The sequence below is a fragment of the Dendropsophus ebraccatus genome, chromosome 6, assembly GCF_027789765.1.
Source record: "Dendropsophus ebraccatus isolate aDenEbr1 chromosome 6, aDenEbr1.pat, whole genome shotgun sequence".
Lineage (NCBI taxonomy): Eukaryota > Metazoa > Chordata > Amphibia > Anura > Hylidae > Dendropsophus > Dendropsophus ebraccatus.
In genome coordinates this window covers 35,606,910-35,632,536 of record NC_091459.1, presented here as the reverse complement: position 1 = coordinate 35,632,536, position 25,627 = coordinate 35,606,910, and the positions used below count along the sequence as shown (strand labels likewise).

Sequence of the window (25,627 nt, the reverse complement as noted above, 5' to 3'; positions counted from 1 at the left end):
GAGTTGGTGGGGACTGTATGATGTGAGTTGGTGGGGACTGTATGATGTGAGTTGGTGGGGACTGTTTGTGAGTTGGTGGGGACTGTATGATGTGAGTTGGTGGGGACTGTATGTGAGTTGGTGGGGACTGTATGATGTGAGTTGGTGGGCACTGTATGTGGGATGGTGGGGACTGTATGAGGGTTGGTGGGGACTGTATGTAAGCTGGTGGGGACTGTATGTGAGTTGGTGGGGACTGTATCTGAGTTGGTGGGGACTGTATGATGTGAGTTGGTGGGAACTGTATCTGAGTTGGTGGGGACTGTATGTGGGATGGTGGGGACTGTTTCTGAGTTGGTGGGGACTGTATGATGTGAGTTGGTGGGGACTGTATGATGTGAGTTGGTGGGCACTGTATGTGGGATGGTGGGGACTGTATGAGGGTTGGTGGGGACTGTATGTAAGCTGGTGGGGACTGTATGTGAGTTGGTGGGGACTGTATGATGTGAGTTGGTGGGAACTGTATGTGAGTTGGTGGGGACTGTATGATGTGAGTTGGTGGGGACTGTATGTAAGCTGGTGGGGACTGTATGTGAGTTGGTGGGGACTGTATGAGGGCTGATGGGGACTGTATGATGTGAGTTGGTGGGGACTGTATGTGAGTTGGTGGGGACTGTATGATGTGAGTTGGTGGGAACTGTATCTGAGTTGGTGGGGACTGTATGATGTGAGTTGGTGGGGACTGTATGTGGGATGGTGGGGACTGTATGTGAGTTGGTGGGGACTGTATGATGTGAGTTGGTGGGCACTGTATGTGGGATGGTGGGGACTGTATGAGGGTTGGTGGGGACTGTATGTAAGCTGGTGGGGACTGTATGTGAGTTGGTGGGGACTGTATCTGAGTTGGTGGGGACTGTATGATGTGAGTTGGTGGGAACTGTATGTGAGTTGGTGGGGACTGTATGATGTGAGTTGGTGGGGACTGTATGTAAGCTGGTGGGGACTGTATGAGGGCTGATGGGGACTGTATGATGTGAGTTGGTGGGGACTGTATGTGAGTTGGTGGGGACTGTATGATGTGAGTTGGTGGGCACTGTATGTGGGATGGTGGGGACTGTATGAGGGTTGGTGGGGACTGTATGTAAGCTGGTGGGGACTGTATGTGAGTTGGTGGGGACTGTATCTGAGTTGGTGGGGACTGTATGATGTGAGTTGGTGGGAACTGTATCTGAGTTGGTGGGGACTGTATGATGTGAGTTGGTGGGGACTGTATGTGGGATGGTGGGGACTGTATGTGAGTTGGTGGGGACTGTATGATGTGAGTTGGTGGGGACTGTATGATGTGAGTTGGTGGGCACTGTATGTGGGATGGTGGGGACTGTATGAGGGTTGGTGGGGACTGTATGTAAGCTGGTGGGGACTGTATGTGAGTTGGTGGGGACTGTATCTGAGTTGGTGGGGACTGTATGTAAGCTGGTGGGGACTGTGAGTTGGTGGGGACTGTATGATGTGAGTTGGTGGGGACTGTGAGTTGGTGGGGACTGTATGATGTGAGTTGGTGGGGACTGTATGATGTGAGTTGGTGGGGACTGTATGTAAGCTGGTGGGGACTGTGAGTTGGTGGGGACTGTATGATGTGAGTTGGTGGGGACTGTATGATGTGAGTTGGTGGGGACTGTTTGTGAGTTGGTGGGGACTGTATGATGTGAGTTGGTGGGGACTGTATGTGAGTTGGTGGGGACTGTATGATGTGAGTTGGTGGGCACTGTATGTGGGATGGTGGGGACTGTATGAGGGTTGGTGGGGACTGTATGTAAGCTGGTGGGGACTGTATGTGAGTTGGTGGGGACTGTATCTGAGTTGGTGGGGACTGTATGATGTGAGTTGGTGGGAACTGTATCTGAGTTGGTGGGGACTGTATGTGGGATGGTGGGGACTGTTTCTGAGTTGGTGGGGACTGTATGATGTGAGTTGGTGGGGACTGTATGATGTGAGTTGGTGGGCACTGTATGTGGGATGGTGGGGACTGTATGAGGGTTGGTGGGGACTGTATGTAAGCTGGTGGGGACTGTATGTGAGTTGGTGGGGACTGTATGATGTGAGTTGGTGGGAACTGTATGTGAGTTGGTGGGGACTGTATGATGTGAGTTGGTGGGGACTGTATGTAAGCTGGTGGGGACTGTATGTGAGTTGGTGGGGACTGTATGAGGGCTGATGGGGACTGTATGATGTGAGTTGGTGGGGACTGTATGTGAGTTGGTGGGGACTGTATGATGTGAGTTGGTGGGAACTGTATCTGAGTTGGTGGGGACTGTATGATGTGAGTTGGTGGGGACTGTATGTGGGATGGTGGGGACTGTATGTGAGTTGGTGGGGACTGTATGATGTGAGTTGGTGGGCACTGTATGTGGGATGGTGGGGACTGTATGAGGGTTGGTGGGGACTGTATGTAAGCTGGTGGGGACTGTATGTGAGTTGGTGGGGACTGTATCTGAGTTGGTGGGGACTGTATGATGTGAGTTGGTGGGAACTGTATGTGAGTTGGTGGGGACTGTATGATGTGAGTTGGTGGGGACTGTATGTAAGCTGGTGGGGACTGTATGTGAGTTGGTGGGGACTGTATGAGGGCTGATGGGGACTGTATGATGTGAGTTGGTGGGGACTGTATGTGAGTTGGTGGGGACTGTATGATGTGAGTTGGTGGGCACTGTATGTGGGATGGTGGGGACTGTATGAGGGTTGGTGGGGACTGTATGTAAGCTGGTGGGGACTGTATGTGAGTTGGTGGGGACTGTATCTGAGTTGGTGGGGACTGTATGATGTGAGTTGGTGGGAACTGTATCTGAGTTGGTGGGGACTGTATGATGTGAGTTGGTGGGGACTGTATGTGGGATGGTGGGGACTGTATGTGAGTTGGTGGGGACTGTATGATGTGAGTTGGTGGGGACTGTATGATGTGAGTTGGTGGGCACTGTATGTGGGATGGTGGGGACTGTATGAGGGTTGGTGGGGACTGTATGTAAGCTGGTGGGGACTGTATGTGAGTTGGTGGGGACTGTATCTGAGTTGGTGGGGACTGTATGTAAGCTGGTGGGGACTGTGAGTTGGTGGGGACTGTATGATGTGAGTTGGTGGGGACTGTGAGTTGGTGGGGACTGTATGATGTGAGTTGGTGGGGACTGTATGATGTGAGTTGGTGGGGACTGTGAGTTGGTGGGGACTGTATGATGTGAGTTGGTGGGGACTGTATGATGTGAGTTGGTGGGGACTGTTTGTGAGTTGGTGGGGACTGTATGAGGGCTGATGGGGACTGTATGATGTGAGTTGGTGGGGACTGTATGATGTGAGTTGGTGGGGACTGTTTGTGAGTTGGTGGGGACTGTATGAGGGCTGATGGGGACTGTATGATGTGAGTTGGTGGGGACTGTTTGTGAGTTGGTGGGGACTGTATGAGGGCTGATGGGGACTGTATGATGTGGGGACTGTATGAGGGCTGATGGGGACTGTATGATGTGGGGACTGTATGATGTGAGTTGGTGGGGACTGTATGATGTGGGGACTGTATGACCGAGCTGCCTATAGTCCCAGTCCGGTCCTGTCACTCAGCCTGCACTATCCTCCCTCTCTGTACATGTCAGTGACATGGAATCTCCCGGGCTCCAGCCTGCTTTGTAGAGCGCCCCCTGTCGGCTCAATGTGGTGACATAAATCCAGTCGGTGTCGTCATTGCTCGGCGCCCGCACTTCTTCTCGGTCAGGCCGTGCAGTCTTCCTGGAGTGTGTAGCGGAGCCGTCTTTGTGTAGTCGTCAGCACCGTGAGGAGATGCAGCAGCCCCGGCCCTTCAGCTACCCGGAAGTGTTCCGCGATGAGAGCGCAGTGAGTGCGGCGGGGCCGGTCTGTGTGCGGGGCGGAGAGCGCTTAGTCACCGTACACGGTCCTGTCGGTGCCGGCTCTATAGACGGAGAGCTGCACTGGTCTGCACCTATTACATGGGGCTGACAGTGTACACAGCCCGGCTGCGCGGTTTCCTGGAAAGAATAAGCCGCTGTTCCCACACGGCTCCTGTAATATCACACACATCCAGTGACTGATGGATCCTGCGATTATTCAGGAGCCATGATGTGAATGAGGCCTCAGCCCTGAGCTGTCACAGAGCTCCTGGACCATACTCCATATGTATATATATATCCATATACTAGTGCAGTGATCCCTGACCTATACAGGAGATGCAGAACTACAACCCCCAGCATGCAGGGAGGTGCAGGTTGGGGGATGTGTGATCACCTATCAGACTTTCCCAAAACAATCACCATTTTCCCTTATGGATCCCTGGAAGTCACTTTGTGGCCATGACTTATCATTACTCTGTTAGGCTGCGTTCACACTACGTATATTTCAGTCAGTATTGTGGTCCTCATATTGCAACCAAAACCAGGAGTGGATTAAAAACACAGAAAGGCTCTGTTCACACAATGGTGAAATTGAGTGGATGGCCGCCATATAACAGTAAATAACGGCCATTATTTCAATATAACAGCCGTTGTTCTAAAATAACAGCAAATATTTGCCATTAAATGGCGGCCATCCACTCAATTTCACCATTGTGTGAACAGATCCTTTCTGTGTTTTTAATCCACTCCTGGTTTTGGTTGCAATAATGACTGGAATATACTGACTGAAATATACGTAGTGTGAACGCAGCCTTAAGCTGGGTTCACACTATGTATATTTGAGGCTGTATTTGTGAGGCTGTATAGCAACCAAAACCAGGAGTGGATTGAAAACACAGAAAGGATCTGTTCACATAATGTTGTAATTGAGTGGATGGCCGTCATTTAATGGCAAATATTTGCTGTTATTTTAAAACAACGGCTGTGGTATTGAAATAATGGCCGTTATTTACTGTTATATGGCGGCCATCCACTCAATTTCAACATTGTGTGAACAGATCCTTTCTGTGTTTTCAATCCACTCCTGGTTTTGGTTGCTATGCAGCCTCACAAATACAGCCTCAAATATACATAGTGTGAACCCAGCCGTAGGCTGTATTCACACGCTGTACAAACAATGGCCGTTCTGCGTGAATGACTGCAGTTTAATGCCTTCTTAATGATCATCATCATTAATTCTGGCTGTTTGTAGTGTTAAACAAGGCCGTTCACGGCAGAACAGAGTGCGAACACAGCCCTAGCCTTAGGGCCCTATTCCACCGGACGATTATCGTTCAGATTATCGTTAAATCTAGGGCTGGGCGGTATACCGCAAAAATACCGATACCGTCACTGGCGTCGGTTAACCGACCTCAACTCTGCCAGGACGGTATCTGCGGTATTTCCCCCCCCACCCGGCGGCCGCGTGCTCTGGTGCAGGGAGAGAGAGGGGTCCCGGGTGAAGAGGTGAAGGCTGGACAGCTGATGATCCGATTTACCTCCCGAGCCAGGACGCACATATACTGCTGCAGGGGAAGGGATGGAAGATCCTGCTGCGGGGGGCTGAAGAGGAAGACTGGAGATGTGACAGGCTGCACACAGACGGCAGGGTCCCCTCCAGTGAGTGCTTTGTGCTGCTGCTGCCGGGGGCTCACTTCTAGCTTCTCTGGAAGCTGCATGGTGAGCCCTGCCCCCCCTCCCCCGCACATACAGTTGGGGTCAGGTATCGGTCGGCACCTCCATGCTCCACTGGCCACCGCACTCTGTCCCGCACAGGAATTCTCGGAGCCCCGTTATGTTTTGTCAGTGCTGGAAGCGGCCGTGTGCGACGCTCAGTCCGGAACACAGATACATGTGCTACAGCACTGCGTGACAGGGGCCGAGGATTCCTGTGCGGGAGAGAGAGAGCGGTGCCCGGGGGAACATGGAGGTGCCGACCTATACCTGACCCCCTGCAGCCACTGAGTGACTGGGGATGGATGGATAGATAGAAGATAGATAGATGATATGATATAGATAGATGATATAGATAGATATCATCTATCATGTATCTATCACCTATCTATCACCTATCTATCACCTATCTATCACCTATCTATCACCTATCTATCACCTATCTATCACCTATCTATCACCTATCTAGCTCCTATCTAGCTCCTATCTAGCTCCTATCTAGCTCCTATCTATCTCCTATCTATCTATCTATCTATCTATCTCCTATCTATATCATCTATCTATCTATCTCCTATCTATATCATCTATCTATCTATCTCCTATCTATATCATCTATCTATCTATCTCCTATCTATATCATCTATCTATCTATCTCCTATCTATATCATCTATCTATCTATCTCCTATCTATATCATCTATCTATCTATCTATCTCCTATCTATATCATCTATCTATCTATCTATCTCCTATCTATATCATCTATCTATCTATCTCCTATCTATCTATATCCTATCTATCTCCTATCTATCTCCTATCTATATCATCTATCTATCTATCTCCTATCTATATCATCTATCTATCTATCTATCTATCTCCTATCTATATCATCTATCTATCTATCTCCTATCTATCTATATCCTATCTATCTCCTATCTATCTCCTATCTATCTATATCATCTATCTCCTATCTATCTATCTATCTATCTATCTATCTATCTATCTATCTATCTATCTCCTATCTATATCATCTATCTATCTCCTATCTATATCATCTATCTATCTATCTCCTATCTATCTATCTCCTATCTCCTATCTATCTCCTATCTATATCATCTATCTATCTATCTATCTATCTATCTATCTATCTATCTCCTATCTATCTGTCTATACATACACGCACACACACACACACCCACCACCCACCACACACACATATATGTGTGTGTGTGTATGTATAGACAGATAGATAGGAGATAGATAGATGATATACGTAGATAGGAGATAGATAGATAGATAGGAGATAGATGATATAGATACACTCTGATGGTAATACAAACGTGAATTTATTACATATAACAATGTGCAGCAAACTTTACAAGTAATATACGATGTTTCGCCGTCTCCTACGCCATTTTCAAGTGGCACTTGAAAATGGTGTAGGAGACGCCAAAACGTTGTGTACTACTTGTGAAGTTTGCTTAGTTATATGGAATAAATCCACGTTTGTATTACCATCGGAAAATGGGGTTTTCAAAAGGGGTGTGGCTTTTAAAAGGGGCGTGTCATAATTATCGTTCAATTTATCGTTACCGCGGCTACATGTACGATAAATCGCGATATTCATTTAGGCCATTATCGCCCAGCCCTAGTTAAATCGTTCGAATCTAAACGATAATCGTTCGGTTGAAATGCAGTTAACGATTAACGACCGAACGAGAAATCGTTGATCGCTTTATAAGACCTGGACCTATTTTTATCGTTGCTCGTTCGCAAATCGTTCGCATTGAATAAGACATCGTTCGGTCGTTCGCAATAGATACGAACGCAATAGCGAATAAATAGCGAAGAAGAAACGATCGCAATTACGATCATAAGTAACGATTATCGTTCCATGGAAATGAGTGAACGTTTTCAGGTCTTTCGCAATAGTGGTCCTTTGAGATCGTTAATCGTTAACGATTATACAAACGATAATCGTCCGGTGGAATAGGGCCCTTACACTTTAGAAGACGTTATAGTGTATTTGTGTTTCTACTTGTTTCCTGCAATATTATAACATCAGTATTATCCTCGTGTGTTTTACAGATCGACGACTACCATGGGGTTAAAGTGCCTGATCCATACAGGTGGCTGGAAGATCCAGACAGTGAGCAGACAAAGGTAGTTGTACTTACACGTTACACTATGCTCAGGCCAGGGATGGGGAACCTTCAGCCTTCCGCCTGTTGGAAAACTACAATTCCCATCATGCCTGGACAGCTAAAGCTTTGGCTGTCCAGGTATGATGGGAATTGTAGTTTTCCAACAGCAGGAGTGCCAAAGGTTAAGGCGGCCAGGAAGCTGTAAGCTGAAGCTGGAAATCACGCACATACTGTAGTGCCACAGGGTACTCAGTTTAAAGGAGAAGTCCGGCGAAAATTTTTCTTAAAGTATTGTATTGCCTCCTAAAAGTTAGACAAATCACCAATATCCACTTATTACGGGAAATGCTTATTAAGTGTTTTTTTCCCCTGCACTTACTACTGCATCAAGGCTTCACTTCCTGGATAACATGGTGATGTCACGACCCGACTCCCAGAGCTGTGCGGGCTGTGGCTGCTGGAGAGGATGATGGCAGAGGGATGCTCAGTGTCCCTCAGTATCCCCCTGCCATCATCCTCTCCAGCAGCCACAGCCCGCACAGCTCTGGGAGTTGGGTCGTGACATCACCATGTTATCCAGGAAGTGAAGCCTTGATGCAGTAGTAAGTGCAGGGAAAAAAACACTTTATAAGCATCTCCCATAATAAGTGTATATTGGTGATTTCTATAACTTTTGGGGGGCAATGCAATACTTAATAATAAAAATTTTCGCCGGACTTCTGCTCTAAGGAATTCCAGCATTATAGAGGTTAAAGTGTACCTGTTCGGGTCAGCAGAAGTTTGGGACTCCATGGCTTCGAATACGCATGAGACTGTAATGTGCACATCCGGTATTGGATCAGAGCAGGGGTTACGTGCGTTACATTCTCTTGCGTGTTTGTAGCCATGGAGACCCGAACTTCTGCCGGCAGAGTGGAATTCACCGCTGATACGGCCCTGATGACAAGTACACTTTAGGACTATAGGAATATGGTGAGTTTGGCTGTTTCCGTATCTGCCATAGAGTATAATAGGAAGTATCTCTGGATGGCAGCGCAGTTCTCATCCTTGGTGATTCCTAGGATAAGTGGTAAACAGCTGGGCAGGCTTACTACAGCGGAGCCCTCTTTGTTTCTTAGATATAAGATACTTTCTATTAGTTTTCCTTTTTTTATACGGTAAGATGAGTCATTGATTGTCAGCCGTATATGACACCGCATTTCCTCCTTTTCAGGCCTTTGTGGAGGCTCAGAACAAACTTACAATGCCATTTCTTGAGCAATGTCCCGTCAGACGGCTATTTAAAGAACGGATGACTGAGCTATACGACTATCCTAAATATAGCTGCCACTTCAAGAAAGGGAAGAGGTAAGTAGAGTGCAATTGTTCTTATTTCTTACTCCGTGAGATGAGATTGTAGTGTGCAGTCAGCGGCTCAGACTCCTCAGTCTGTCTGTGTAACTACACGGCTCGGCTTTCAGATATTACTGAACTCCGGGTGGGGTTCAGGGGTCAGACCTCCCCGAGATCTCCTACTTTTCCTCTATCCTGTGGATAGGGGAAAAGTACATTTTTCCTGGAATACCCCTTTAAGTTTACAGTCTGTCTGTGTCCATAAAGAATATCTATCATTATGGGTGTACGCATGCCTGAGGCTGGTTTCACACTGCATTAGCAGTATCCTTGGAAAATATACATTGGCAAGAGACCCTCTACATATAAGTCCACTGTATAATCATGACTGATACTGCTTAGTGGCATCCATCATTCTAAGGGTTCATACCCTGCAGGCCACAGTGGCTGGGTGTGCTGAGCGCTCCATTCATTGCAGGGTGATTGCATTACTGTTAGGATCAGTGGTGGTCCCAGCAGTCAGACCCCCAGCAATCAGCGTGTCATCCCCTATTGTATAGGACGGGTATAGCAAGCGTGTGACACCAGCCAGCAAGATGGGGAGATGAGACTATTAGCCCCAGAAAGATTGCTAATAGTGATTAAAAATGTTATAACTTTTCAAAATATAAATCAACAGTAGATGTGAAATAAAGCAAGTTTGCTATTTACATTCATTATTTTAATTTTTTTTTTTTTTATCGTGCTGTAAAACAAAGCTGAACTTACCAGAAATCCAGGTCCAGTCTCTTGAAGGCAGATTTTCTGACTTGTGTTGACTTGTGCTGGTACTGGCTTCCAGCCAGTACAGAGAGTCACGGCTCAATGTGTCTATCAGTCACATGACTGTCTTCTCTCTGTGAGCGCTCAGATGGTCTGGGATACACAGGACTTCCTGTTTTCTGACGGTTTCCTGTTTTTTGAGAAAAATTGTCAGAACACAGGAAGTGCAGTGTTTTCCATGAGAACTAAAAAATATTGTAAACTTGCTTTAAATAATGCAATAATGCGGACTTGCTTTATATCACATCTACTGTTGTTTTAGATTCTTAAAGTTATAATGACAGCGACACTTTAACCATATGGGTTTTTCCAGCTGTGAGGCTACTGTCACATGGGAAAGTTTTACTGCAGACAAATATACAAAATCTCTACATACAGTACCATAAAATGATTTTCCCCATTATCTTGCTTTGCATAGCCTTAAAGGGTTAGTCTCAAACTAGTAGTACTTGCATTTTACGGAAACTGGTTTTCTGAAAAATCACTGAACGTGTGAATGAGGCCTTGGGAGGACTGCCCACGCTTTCTAATGTTATGGAAAGGAGTGGAGGGGCCATATCGGTGCTAAAGGGGTTGGCAGTGCTCCTAACTGGTGCCCCAGTGCTCCTAACAGTCTCACAGGACCGTGGAGCAAATGACTAACTGCCCCAGAATGGTGCCGAGGAGGAAGGTAAGACACATACCTTCCTCCTCAGCGCCTTCTGTGCAATAGGGAAATATTAGCAGGTCAGATTAGTCTTGCCTGCTGATAGTTCCCCTTTAATCTTAGTTTAGGTCCTTCCCATCACTGAATACTTGAGTAGACATTGGTACTACTGTTGGCAGTAGACATTGATGCTATTGTTGCTAGTAGGCATTGCTGCTATTGTTTCTTGTATCTCTGGTTTACCCAGTAACAACAGTTTTTCTTTCACATTTAAGGTATTTCTATTTCTACAACTCTGGTCTTCAGAATCAAAGAGTGATGTATGTTCAAGATTCCCTAGATGCTGAAGCCCGGGTTTTCCTTGATCCTAATAAGTTTTCTGAGGACGGCACTGTTGCATTACGAGGTTAGACAACTTTCTTTACACCTAATTATTCTGAGGAGAGGGCATCAGTATGAGATACGGGACTTCTCTCCACATTTATTAGGTGGCAGACCCTCCCCCCATGGTATAAAAATGTATTGAATTCAGGTACCAAATTCTGGAGAACTTTAAACAAACTAATAGTTGGTGTAAACTTCAAGTAGACAGTCTTCAGATGTGACAGAGTTATTTAGCCTGGGCTAAGTGCATTTCAAGACTGTCTACTCAAAGGGTGTGTGCACACAGGAAAACACGCGGAGGACTTGCGTCGGATTCTACCGCTCATCCCCGCACGCTTCCGCTTCACTCTCGGCCTGTGCCTTAGACTCCGTTCTATGTTAAGGCAGATTCTGCCGTCCGCCCAAAGAATGAACCCATCCATTCTTTGTGGAATCCGCCGCAAGTCCTGCGCGTGTTCTCCTCCACGTGCACATACCCTAAAGAAAGCTTCAGCAAGTTCCCATGCTGTTAACAGTGTAATCCTTGGTCCAGAGCACTGCCCCGCCACCAGAGTGCCAAGCCAGTCCGCTCCTTCTAATGATAATCATTGGAGCTGGTGGGCCCGCTTGCTCTCTGGGGGCGGGACAGTGCTCCTAAAGGTGCTCCGGACCAAAAATTACATTAACGGCACAGGAACGGTGCAAAGGGGGAAGGTAAGACACCTACCTTCCTCCTCTGTGTCCCGCGCGTAATAGAGGGCTATCGGCAGGTTAGATTTGTCTAACCTGCTCATAGTTTACCTGTTACTAGAATTAACTTTTGACAATGTTATAGACATGTCATAAGTTATTGATCACAGCAGGTGTCACTGCTGACAACCTCTCTAATTAGAGGATATATAGCCGGAGAAAGATCACAGCAGCGCAATGCAGTTTACAGCCGGCAGCACAGTCTGTCAATATTCCGCATAAAAATCTATGGGAACTTTTGATATTCTGAGCTGCCGGTCGGGTAGTGGATTGGGCTGCCGCAATTTCTCCCCAGCTATATCCTCTGATCAGACCGGCTGTGTGTCTGATGATATGTCAAAAGTTAGTTTTAGTGACAGTGTCCATATAAGCTGTTGCACCCAGTCATGGCACTCAGCAAATTATGAGGGACAAGATTGCACTTGTGTGCAGGGACCACGTGATGATGATATGGAAATCTGAGCAAAACAGTCAAGTGTATACAGAACCCATATAAAACTAAAATTAAATCGTACCTGTCATGAGGTAGGCTGGCCCAATTGGAGTGGAATTCCTTCTGACGCCGTAATCCATGCATATAACCATACCGGGTCGGAACTGTGCTCAAGCCGAATTGGATCAGAATGAGGATTGTGCAGAGTACTGACCCAGTGCGGTAATATTTATGGATACCCGAACTTCCGGTGGCAGAAGGAATTTCACGCTGATCAGGCTGGTATACGTCATGATAGGTATGCTTTAAAAATACATCCTAGTTTACCTTTCTGGTGCCTTATATATGTGCTTGGTTATTTGTGTAATTGTTTGATTGTGCTACTAATATCTTCCACCCCCCAAATGGTTAAAGGGGTTATCCAGCGTGTGGGCACACTTTTTTTGGGACCTCCCCGGTTCCAGCGGCGGGTCCCGCATCACGGCGCTCCGATGCCCGGTTCCCGGACGCTTCCGGGTGTCTGACGCCGCCCGAGACGCTACGTCTCAGGGCCGCTCAGCCACTCAGTGAAGGAGGCGGGATCCCAGCGGACTTCAAACGGATCCTGCCTCCTTCACTGAGTGGCTGAGCGGCCCTAAGACGTAGCGTCTCGGGCGGCGTCAGACACCCGGAAGCGGCCGGGAACCAGGCACCGGAGCGCCGTGATGCGGGACCCGCCGCTGGAACCGGGGAGGTAAGTGGACGTCTTTTATTTCAGCCACCTCCTCCCCGGTCCCCCCCAAAAAATGCCCCCACGCTGGAGCACCCCTTTAATAAAAGTTAATACGTTTACGTGAATCCTAAAATGACCAATTAAAAAGTAAAATTGTTCCAGCAAAAAACAAACAAAAAAAGTCCTCATATGGCTATATCGATAAAAAAAAGCATTACGGCTCTTGGAAGGCGAGCCATAGACTAATGTCACAGTAGAATGAATTTGAAGGAGACAGCACTTTGTAGAGTGAAAAACGGTGACCTTTATTCACACCTCAATGTTGCGGCGGTTCGGCTATACACAGTAGCCTTCCTCAATGCTTGAGGAAGGCTACTGTGTATAGCCGAAACGTCGCAACATTGAGTTGTCAATAAAGGTCACCGTTTTTCACTCTACAAAGTGCTGTCTCCTTCAAATTCATTGGATTATCCCGGACATTAAGCCCAGTCTGGTGAGGTGTGCACTAATTAAAATTTTTTCTACTTTTTGCCTGTGCTGCTATACTATATTTAGTAATGTCTCAGTAGGTCACCATGACTCCTAAGTTTCCCTATGGCGGAAGAAGCTATGCAGGTGGCTCACGTATACTGCAGTTCTCACTCATAGGCTAATGGTGCGTTTACAGATAGAGATTTTTGAAGCCAAAGCCAGGAACAGACTATAAACTGAGAACAGGTCATAAAGGAAAGACTGAGAATTCTCCTTTTTAAATCCATTCCTGGCTTTGGCTTCAAAAATCTGTCAGATAAATCTGTGTAAACACACCATTAGTCTTGGCCAAACTCAAAATTGCCTTTGGTGCAAAGTATCTGAGGCGAGCAGGGTAAAACAGTCCATCTTATCACCATGTATCCATGCTAACACAGCTGACGTTTATGTCTATGGCCTGCTTTCCCATTCTGTGTTTCTTCAGATTTATCTGCTTCGTCAGTGATTTATAAAGTAGTTTTATAGTAAAGCAGGTCCTAATAATTGATGATCTCTCCTTTTCCCAGGCTATGCATTCACCGAGGATGGGGAGTACTTTGCCTATGGGTTAAGTAACAGTGGTTCTGACTGGGTTACAATCAAGTTCATGAAGGTCAGCGACCAACAAGAGCTCCCTGATATTCTGGAAAGGGTGAAATTCAGCTGTATGTCTTGGACCCATGATGGCGTTGGGATGTTCTACAACTCATATCCTAAACAAGAAGGCAAAAGTGACGGTGAGTTATGTTACAGTTTGCTTTATAGCAGGGATGGGGAACCTTCGGCCCCCATCCCTAATAGTTGCCCTTACTTTACCAAACTTACTTTACCAAACTTACTATGTGCCTCAGTACTCCACAGTGCCATGCAATGCACGAAGAAGAAGACGAGAACAGTCTCCCTTACTTTAAGGGGTACTCAGGTTATAACGTTATATATAGATTTATAATTTACTTCTATTTAAAAGTCTCAAGTCTTCCAGTACTTATCAGCTGATGTATGCCCTGAAGGAAGAGGCGTATTCTTTCCAGTCTGACACAGTGCTCTCTGCTGCCACCTCTGGCTATAACAGGATCTATGAGATTTGCTACTGTATGGAATAAAAACTGTTGTGATTTTGCCTATAGCAACCAACCACAGCTCAGGTTTAATATCTTTAAAGGGGTATACCCATCTAGAAAACTGATAGAGCATAAATAGAATATTGTGGAAGTGTCCCCTCTTAGGCCCAGACCTATCTTTAGACTGAGGACCCACCTGTTCACAGCTGCCAGAGTTGGTTGGGAAATCTAAGAAAGCCGAAGTCAGCATGTTGCGCAATTTATGTACTTCCCATTGACGTTAAAGGAGAAGTCCGGCGTTTTCTAAAAGCCGTCAGCCTACAGGGGGGGGGGGGGGAATTGATTACAAATGGGCAAATTACACCCATTTTTCTGTCACACAAGTTGATAAATCTAGAAAAAAATCTGACACTTTAACCTGATACTGAATATCTGTGGGGCAAGCAAAAAGAAAAACTGCTAAAAGGTGATAACATTGATGTACCAGCTGTCTACAATACTCACTTCCTTCAAGCTGCTTCAGCGCATTCTCTAAGCCCTCTAAAAAGAGAAATGTTGGCCTATAAATTCATTACATCGCAAGGGCTTTAGATGTGGACCACGTATTCCATAAGGCCTTGTCTTCCTTTGCATAATAAGTGCTCGCAGGCATAAAACGTGTAATAATCGTATAGTTTTAGAGCCCCCCCCCCCCCCCCAGCTATCATTGTCTCTGAGCTCATTCACACTTACAAGCAGCTTCTCCTTAGCAACTGGGAATTCTTTTTTGCGAGTTGGTAAATGGCCTATAAGTCTAAATTGCATGTAACCCACTGAAGATATCTTCACTGTTTAAATGTCTTTTTGACTAATAATAATAATAATAATAATAGATATTATTTTTTTATAATAACAGGTACAGAAACCTCCACCAATCTCCACCAGAAACTCTATTACCATGTCCTTGGCACTGACCAGTCAAAGGATATATTATGTGCTGAATTTTTAGATGAGCCTAAATGGATGGGGGGTGTGGAGGTAAGATGAAAGCTTCTTGTTTGTTACTAATGAACATTTCAAGACTTGTGGTTTATCCCCAGAATCAATATTTTCTAGTAGTGGTCCAAGCATTGGGTCATGTACAGATTACAGGAACAAAGGTGCCGCAACACACAGGGAGCACTATGGCCCCTTTATAGATTTACCAGATACAGTTCACCCCCCTTCCCCATACGTTTTGGTATTGCTGACACATTCTCTCCAGTAATCACTTTCCGTTACACTAAAATTCCAATAGTTTGACCCACTCCAATCACTTCTTAAAGTGAACGGGATCCCGGTGGCACGGTCCTTTTTTTAAAACACTGCAGTTTTTCTGTGCTTGGCGCTGTTTTGTTCTTGTGCACCAGCCCGCTGAATGCACTGGGGGCAGGACCAGCGCCCCCCAGTGTAACAACATCACCTTCCCTCTTAGCACTGTCTGTTACTAATGGAGGTGTGTCACAGAGGAGAGGGGATATTGTTATATTGGGGGACACCAGCCTGCCTCCAGTGCATACAGCAAGCCGGTGCTCAAGAACAAAACGGGAACCGGGCAGCGTTTTTTAAAAAAAGGACCACACCATCAGGTACCCTGTGCCAGCACCGACTGGTCAGTGCGGAAAAGGAAAACCTCTCTCCACCTGATGGTACATTTGCTTTAAAACACATGGTTTAATGGGGTTATCCAGCGTTCTTCCAGAGACAGCACCACTCTTGTCTCCAGTTTGGCTGTAGGTTTTGCAACTCTGTTCTATTGAAGTAAATGGAGCTTAACACCTGAACTTTAGACGAGAGGTGCTATCTCTGGAAGAAAGTGGCCATGTTTTTCAAACGCTGGATAACCCAACCTTTATACCAGGTTTGTTGTGTCCTAAAGAGACCAGGGACTGAGTGTGGCAGAAAGCATTGATGAAATATTACAAGGTACAGACAAGGTCACTGGTTTCTGGAGTCCTTGTTATTGCTGCACTTTGCAGCAGTCATTTTACAGTCAGCAGCGTCTCCACTCTGTCCTACTAGTTTTGATCCATATCCCCCCCCCCTCAGTATTTGTAGTTTACGATTGCACTGTATATGCATGCACTTGATCAGGGGTGTAACTAGAAATGGCTGGGAACGTTTAATTGCCCCCGCCTTCCCGACTGACCACTAAGCCGTCAGGTATAGTCAGAACTGCAAGAACTAGTCAGGAGTGCTTGCAGTTAAAGGGAACCAATCACCGGAAAAACGCATATAGAGCTTTTGAAATGTGCTGTTAGAGCACACAGCACACTTGCCACACGTGTTTCCATAGCCTCCATGCCTTCCCCGTGTAAGCCGCAAAGTAACTTTATAAAACTGGCGCCCTGTATGCTAATTACCTGAGGTAGTCACCTGGGGGTGATTCAAATGGCCGAGTAGCTGTGACATTCTGATGCCGGACGCCGCTGCACATGCGCAGTGCAGCCGCTTCCATTCCGGCTGTACTGCGCCTGTGCAGAATAGCCTCGAATAGCCTGTTAGCCGGAGTTCGAGGCTATTCTGCACAGGCGCAGTCCAACCGGAATGGAAGCGGCTGCACTGCGCATGTGCGGCGGCGTCCGGCATCAGTACGTAAGCGCGCCGACGTTGGGCACGGCGCGCTCCCGAGTGACGCCACAGCCACTCTGCCATTTGTATCACGCCCAGAGGGGCGTGATTACAGCGGAAGAACGCCCAGGGGACCGTGACTACCTGCTAGCAGCACACCGCCCAGGTGACTACCTTAGGTAATTAGCATACAGGGCGCCAGTTTTATAAAGTTACTTTGCGGCTTACACGGGGAAGGCACGGAGGCTATAGAAACACGTGTGGCAAGTGTGCTGTGTGCTCTAACAGCACATTTCAAAAGCTCTATATGCTTTTTTCCAGTGATTGGTTCCCTTTAAAGAGACACTTGCAGGATCTGGGAGCCCCATCCAGCCACCTGGTGCTGCAAATGATGACAACTCAGGGGGCCCAGTGTATTGCAGGGATGGGCCCCCTGAATTGGTGGGCCCCATAGCAACCGCTATGGCTGCTACAGTGGTAGTTACATCCCTGCACCTGATTGTCTTCTGCTGTAACCCAGTTTATGTTTCTGATCCCTGAAGGTCTCAGATTAATCTCACAATATAGTGGACCAGTCAGCAACCTGTTAATGTGTATATGAGGTTCAAGTGCCCAGGGGGTGTTCCCCAGAACAGCAATAGCTGCTTGGAGTAATGCCTCCCCTCCCTGGTAAAGAAGAGGATATGGGCTGGCTAACCTTGAGGTCCTGTTGTGCTAAATTACATCCCCTGAGCTCATTTACATACCAACAAAGAGGCTGCTGACAGGTCCAATTAAAGGGGCTATCCAGCACTACAAAAACATGGCAACTTTCTTCCAGAGACAGCACCACTCTTGTCTCCAGTTCAGCTGCGGTTTGCAATTAAGCTCCATTCACTTCAATGGACCCAAGTTGCAAAACCCCACCCAAACTTGAGACAAGTGTGGTGCTGTCTCTGGCCGTGTTTTTGTAGCACTGAATAACCCCTTTTTAAAGGATTATTTGGTAAAACTAGTACAAAGAAAAGTATGTAGTTTCCTGTATCAACAAAACAAGTTTTCCCTTAAACTTTATTTCAAAGGTCCTCTGAAAAATTAGAGGTGAAATCTGATTGATGTGTACTACTCCTCTTTTTGTCTGAAGTATATACGTGTGCCCTAGATTTGTTCCCCTGGCACCTCTGCAGAACAGATTGCAGTATGCTTGTGTGTCCAGCAGAGGGAGCTGGACATCTGTGTTTGGTATCATTTTGCAGGGCTTTTATCACTGGGGCAGTGAAGTCATGGACAACTGTAATAAGGAACAGTCGTCTTACTTATGCCTAGAATTTCAAAGTACAGTGGTACCTTGGTTTAAGAGCGTTTTGGTTTAAGAGCTCACAGTTTTTCAAAATTGTGACTTGGTTTAAGAGCATTGCTTTGGTGTAAGAGCTCCCTGTACTGGGTGGGAGCGCGAGTGGAGCAGGGGCATGGTCTGCATAGCTGGGTCTACAGCTCTGTACTCTGTCCCAGGAAATCTCCTTCCCCTTCCAAATCATAGCAGATCCACTTCAGGCTGGGGCTTGCATCAGGGGACAGGACTGTGGAGGTTATCTCTTCATAGCTGTAACCCCTCTCTCCCGGACAGAGAGTGCTGCATGTATGTGCCCACATCTGCCCTGCTCATTCCTTCATGCCCCCTGCAGTCTCTGTCAGCCCTTGTGTTTCCCATCTTCTCCATTACTGTACAGTAACTTATAATATCACATATTCTACTGGGTTTTTTTGTTTGTTTTTCATGTTATTCAGAATAATCATTATCTTGGGCTGTAGAACCAATTGTCTGCATTTCTATGAATTCCTATGGGAAAATTTGCCTTGGTATAAGATTAAATTTATTTTTGAAATCTGTTATGTTTTTTTTTTTTTTTTTTGGCTACTAACAATATTGATCTTTACCAATGAGAGAATCAGTTTTGGGGGTCTTTGTTTTTCACATTGGTTGCCCTTGTTGCTTTCTGGGCTGCCTGTCATGAACTAAAGATGCCGTGAGGGTCCTTCAACAATTGTTTGCAAAGCCTTTGCGTGGCAAAATTAATCTAGCGGCTAGGCCGCACGAACGATCCTTGTATTATTCATGTAGCCATGGAAGCAGACAGCACCACAACCACCTCCAGCTGTCAGTCTTTCTGTAGGAGGCGGTGGCCAAAGCTGGACGGGAGAGCGGGATGCCAGATCACACAGCAACGCATTTTATATGTATGCGCTGCTTGAGTGATTTGCTATTGGCCGCACATCTCCTGTTTACCCAGGGAGATGTGCGGCTGATAACTATAAATTTTCCTTTATTGTACAAGGTATTACAGGGCTAAATAACATACATCTTTCTGCTACCGGAGTGGTATACAGTCTCTGCTAAAGTAGTTAAAATGGTGCCAGAGATTTGTACTTATGATCGAATGTATTCCCTGCGGGAAGTGGTATTCCTTCCAGTCTAGAGAGCAGGAGAGGTTTTATATGGGGATTTGCTACTGTTCTTGACACTTTATGTCACATACAGAAGAGCAGAGATCACTGTGAGACTGGAAAGAATACACTACTTCCTGCAGGACATACAGCAGCTGATAAGTACTGGAGGACTGAAGTTTTTTCTTTTTTTAAACAGAAGTAAATTACAAATCTCTGGCACTTCCTGACACCAATTGATTTGAAAAAAAAATTCTAAGTTCACCAGTTTCCCTTTAAGAGATTTAATAAAATAGTGTCTCGTTTCTGGCCCGATTTTTCAACTGTCTAGAATTCCCAATGCTTCAGGCATTTGTGGCAATGAATATATACCTAATTGTCCTTTACCAAGTTACAACCTATGGGAATTACCTCCATCGTTTTGACCTAGTACTGGGGCTTGTATTTCTTTATCCGGAATAGAAATCCTGAGGCACGGAAACAATTTATAGCAGGTAAGAAGTAATCCACCTACCTGCTCCACATCTGTAGTTTGTATGCAGCCCTCATTGCTGCTTATGAAATCTTTAGATGTAAGCTACCTCTCTCATCAGACAGATAAAAAAGGCCTCTCCCTCTTGGGAAATTGGAATTATTCATGTTCAGGCATGGCTTGTGAAATCTTACTAAAAATGCATATGTGTTTCTGGGAGCATCAGAATTTCTGGTTTGCTGCTGCTGTAGCCCAGGTTTGTGTTACCTTCTCCATCAATTATTTGTGTATCTTTCTTTTTGCTTTATAGGAGCGCCTATTTTTTCATGGTTTATGCCACACATAACATCAGTACCCTTACGGCTTAGAGGGAAACTCTCCTGCTAAGCCGAACTCTGGGTCTTTGTTTCATACCTGTTAAAGGGGTTGGCCCCTTTATAGTAAAATTGCTCAGTGTACAGTATTAGTAAGTGTAGTCACTGTATATACTGACAGCAGCTCCCTGTGTACCTCATAGAGCTAAGATCAGACTCCCCTCCTCCAGGCTGTGCTACCCTGCTCTGTGGTGAGTCTGTCTATTAGATGGCTGACATGGAGGAGCATTTGACCATGTCCCGCCCCCCGGTGTCCACCACAGAGTCTGTATATACCTATGGAGGACACTGGGGGCTGGTCACATGCTCCTACATGTCGGCCATCTAATGGACAGACTCACCACAGAGCAGGGCAGCACAGCCTGGAGGAGGGGAGTCTGATCTTGGGTCTATGAGGTACACAGGGAGCTGCTGTCAGTAAGGGCTGTGACTACACTTACACTACACACAAATCAATTTTACTATAAAGTGGCCAAACCCTTTTAAAGGAGAAGTCTGGGGACTTTGAAAATGCAGGAGCAGGCAGGAATCTGATCATGAGTAGGCACTTACCTCTCCCTGTGCCCACAGTGAGCGGCCTCAGGACCCCCACCAGAAGTCACTTTCCCCCATGTTGTCGGGGGGGGGGGGGGTTGCAGCATATTATTACACATGCTACTGTACACTATATAGAGTTAATCCAAATAAGTTTTCAGCAGCACAAGAAAATAATAGTTTATGGGTGCATGTCTCACCAAACCGGACCCAGGTTCGTATGAAATATCAAAATAGATGAAGGAGACCGCACTTCCGAAAGAATTTGCACTTTTAATTACACCAATGCAATGTTTCGGCTGACAGTGTAGCCCATCTATATGGAGTTATGCATGCATAGGAGCTGCAGGTCAGTATTACATGCATGGGAAGATATGTAATACTGACCTGTGACTCCTGTGTACTACACAGGCTTATACATGCATTGGAACATATGTAATACTGACCTGCAGCTCCTGTGTACTATACAGGCTTATACATGCATGGGAACATATGTAATACTGACCTGCAGCTCCTGTGTACTATACAGGCTTATACATGCATGGGAAGATATGTAATACTGACCTGCTGCTCCTGTGTACTATACAGGCTTATACATGCATTGGAACATATGTAATACTGACCTGCTGCTCCTGTGTACTATACAGGCTTATACATGCATGGGAACATATGTAATACTGACACTGCAGCTCCTGTGTACTATACAGGCTTATACATGCATGGGAACATATGTAATACTGACACTGCAGCTCCTGTGTACTATACAGGCTTATACATGCATGGGAACATATGTAATACTGACCTGCAGCTCCTGTGTACTATACAGGCTTATACATGCATGGGAACATATGTAATACTGACCTGCAGCTCCTGTGTACTATACAGGCTTATACATGCATGGGAACATATGTAATACTGACCTGCAGCTCCTGTGTACTATACAGGCTTATACATGCATGGGAACATATGTAATACTGACCTGCGGCTCCTGTGTACTATACATGTAATACTGACCTGCAGCTCCTGTGTACTATACAGGCTTATACATGCATGGGAACATATGTAATACTGACCTGTGACTCCTGTGTACTATACAGGCTTATACATGCATGGGAACATATGTAATACTGACCTGCAGCTCCTGTGTACTACACAGGCTTATACATGCATGGGAACATATGTAATACTGACCTGCAGCTCCTGTGTACTATACAGGCTTATACATGCATGGGAACATATGTAATACTGACCTGCTGCTCCTGTGTACTATACAGGCTTATACATGCATGGGAACATATGTAATACTGACCTGCTGCTCCTGTGTACTATACAGGCTTATACATGCATGGGAACATATGTAATACTGACCTGCTGCTCCTGTGTACTATACAGGCTTATACATGCATGGGAACATATGTAATACTGACCTGCAGCTCCTGTGTACTATACAGGCTTATACATGCATGGGAACATATGTAATACTGACCTGCAGCTCCTGTGTACTATACAGGCTTATACATGCATGTGAAGATATGTAATACTGACCTGCAGCTCCTGTGTACTATACAGGCTTATACATGCATGGGAACATATGTAATACTGACCTGCTGCTCCTGTGTACTATACAGGCTTATACATGCATGGGAACATATGTAATACTGACCTGCTGCTCCTGTGTACTATACAGGCTTATACATGCATGGGAACATATGTAATACTGACCTGCGGCTCCTGTGTACTATACAGGCTTATACATGCATGGGAAGATATGTAATACTGACCTGCTGCTCCTGTGTACTATACAGGCTTATACATGCATGGGAACATATGTAATACTGACCTGCTGCTCCTGTGTACTATACAGGCTTATACATGCATGGGAACATATGTAATACTGACCTGCGGCTCCTGTGTACTATACAGGCTTATACATGCATGGGAACATATGTAATACTGACCTGCGGCTCCTGTGTACTATACAGGCTTATACATGCATGGGAACATATGTAATACTGACCTGCAGCTCCTGTGTACTATACAGGCTTATACATGCATGGGAACATATGTAATACTGACCTGCAGCTCCTGTGTACTATACAGGCTTATACATGCATGGGAACATATGTAATACTGACCTGCGGCTCCTGTGTACTATACAGGCTTATACATGCATGGGAACATATGTAATACTGACCTGCTGCTCCTGTGTACTATACAGGCTTATACATGCATGGGAACACATGTAATACTGACCTGCGGCTCCTGTGTACTATACAGGCTTATACATGCATGGGAAGATATGTAATACTGACCTGCAGCTCCTGTGTACTATACAGGCTTATACATGCATGGGAACATATGTAATACTGACCTGCTGCTCCTGTGTACTATACAGGCTTATACATGCATGGGAACATATGTAATACTGACCTGCAGCTCCTGTGTACTATACAGGCTTATACATGCATGGGAACATATGTAATACTGACCTGCAGCTCCTGTGTACTATACAGGCTTATACATGCATGGGAAGATATGTAATACTGACCTGCTGCTCCTGTGTACTATACAGGCTTATACATGCATGGGAACATATGTAATACTGACCTTGCGACTCCTGTGCAAAGATCTTTGCAATAACATACTAACTGCATCTCGGTACAACTCCTGCTATTAAGTGTTCTGCATTTGTAGGCAGAAATCTTTTATGTATGTGTAAGCTCCAGCATATGTGGTGGCAGCATAAAGTAAGCCATACATAACCATATCCTCCAGGTAAACTGTTCTCAGGTGCAAACAGGAAAGAGTGATCCAGGCATACAAAATCACATTTTAAGGGCTAGACTACACCTCGTTCCTAGATGTCATATACTGACTAGGGGTATAATTTGTCAAGGCAGATAAATTCCACTGTCCCCATTGTCAAATTTAGTATAACAACCTGTTTTTGTAAGTAACCTATTCATATGGTAACATTAGATTAACCAATGACTCCCACTCAGCTTGGGCGGCCTACTTTCTATCCACCATATGGCAATAGTTTTTCGTGCCATAAACAATACCTCCTTCAGAAATACTCTGAGGGTGCATGAGTCCACTGCTCCTCATCTAAAATACCAACCAAACATATTTTGGGATCACAGGGCACCGTCACCCTTATAACCTCTTCAAGAACATCCAATACCTCTTCCAGAAGTCTTGGACCGGCTGGCATCCCCATACCATGTGGCAAAAATTGTGTCAAAAAGTTGTATATTGTTGGCGGCAGCAGGTGACAAACGTGGGATGACATTATATCCTGTCAAATCTCATCTGTTATGCCGGGTATAGGTGGCCCCTGTACCGAAGGTGGCCCCATTTCTAATTTAGAACTGAGGAGATAGAAGTAGATAGTCGGAATAAGCACCCAGGGTTCTTGTGATCTAATTACTCCTCACCGGTTTGAGGGAATTGACTCTGAAAGGCATGCCTGAGTTGTGAATAACAATAAAAAGATTCTCTAGAGAGACCAAATTTAGTCTGGAAGTGTTGGAAACCATTGTCACCTTAAACATCTTTGACAAAAGTGACCCGCTATTAATCCAGAAGGTAGGTATTCTAGAGTGTCAGATACATGGGTAAGCTGCGGATTATACCAGAACGGCATCTCTACCATGTTATCAGAAAAGTTAAGAATTCTTTTTCGTTTCTGTCCATGCTAATTTATGCATGGGTAATAACTTTGTTCCCCTTGGCATACTTCCCTCCAGCACCGGCCATAGTTGTCTTCTGCACGGAACACTGTTGTGGAATACCTGTAGTGTATGGGAGCATCCAGATAGGTGGGAGAAGATATTGCAATAATAAAAAAACACTTTGCATGCAAGACCAAAGAAGTGATTTATTGCAAAATATGTCCCTGTCAAAAACTCTGTGTGGGCTGAACTAAACATTAACTCAACATCAGAATACAGGAACATATATATATAATATTGAAAGGAAATATGAGGGACATCTGTTATCCCGCCACTACGTGGAAAAGCATAATAGCAGCTTTAAAGGATCTGCGTTTCATGCTATAGAAAAAATTACACCACCCTGGAGGGGTAATATATGTAATATTCAGAGAATTCAAATGTAGAAACATCTACATGTAATACAGTAAATCTGTTGCAAGAAAATATTTTATAACAAAACTCCAACCATATATACATTCTAGTTACGACATTCTGATACACTGTAACGAAACTTCAGCTCTGTATAGATTTCAAATACATTTTACGATCCAGCTGAAGAAAAGTGGTACATTGTAACGGAACTTGAGCCCCTGCATAGTCTAGACACATTGGGTGGACACAAAGGGGTAAGGCGTAAAGACAGAAGGAGGGTCTTGCTCAGCTGCTGAGGATTTGGTAATTAACATGGCACAACAGAATCCTTGGTTTACTGACCGTATAAAGGAGAAAGGATCCTGGGACCACTGTAACCCCTGATGAAGGTGTTTGCACTGAAACTAGTAGGGTTTTGTCCCTCCAAAAGATCTGCAGTCAAAAAGAGTGACGTCACTCAGGGCTGTTTCAGTTCACTACGAAACTATTGTGCTAGTGCTCGAAACACTAAACTAGCAGGAAAATTACCAGGAGGCTGCCCACTAAGTAAAGCGAGCCGTGGGCTCTCAACGTGAATTTAAAGGGGTTATCCAGCGCTACAAGAACATGGCCACTTTCTTCCAGAGACAGCCCCATTCTTGTCTCCAGCTTGGGTGGGGTTTTGCTGCTCAGTTCCATTGAAGTTAATGGAGCTTAAAAGGGTTATCCAGTATTACAAAAACATGGCCACTTTTCCTCCTCTCTTGTTTCCAGATTGAGTTGGGTTTCAAATTCAGTCCCATTAAAGTAAATG

At 45.4% G+C, this 25,627-nt stretch overlaps 1 protein-coding gene across 1 annotated transcript in view; it reads left to right on the top strand.

Moving 5' to 3' along the window:
• The first annotated feature begins 3,679 nt into the window (after positions 1 to 3,679).
• PREP (prolyl endopeptidase) overlaps positions 3,680 to 25,627 on the top strand; it is an 85,882-nt gene continuing 63,934 nt past the window's right edge. The window contains exons 1-6 of the mRNA XM_069973611.1: positions 3,680 to 3,855; positions 7,669 to 7,743; positions 8,938 to 9,071; positions 10,800 to 10,930; positions 13,820 to 14,029; positions 15,249 to 15,370. Of these exons, the coding sequence (XP_069829712.1) occupies positions 3,802 to 3,855; positions 7,669 to 7,743; positions 8,938 to 9,071; positions 10,800 to 10,930; positions 13,820 to 14,029; positions 15,249 to 15,370 (726 nt within the window). The 5' untranslated portion in view covers positions 3,680 to 3,801. The remainder of the gene's footprint in view (positions 3,856 to 7,668; positions 7,744 to 8,937; positions 9,072 to 10,799; positions 10,931 to 13,819; positions 14,030 to 15,248; positions 15,371 to 25,627) is intronic.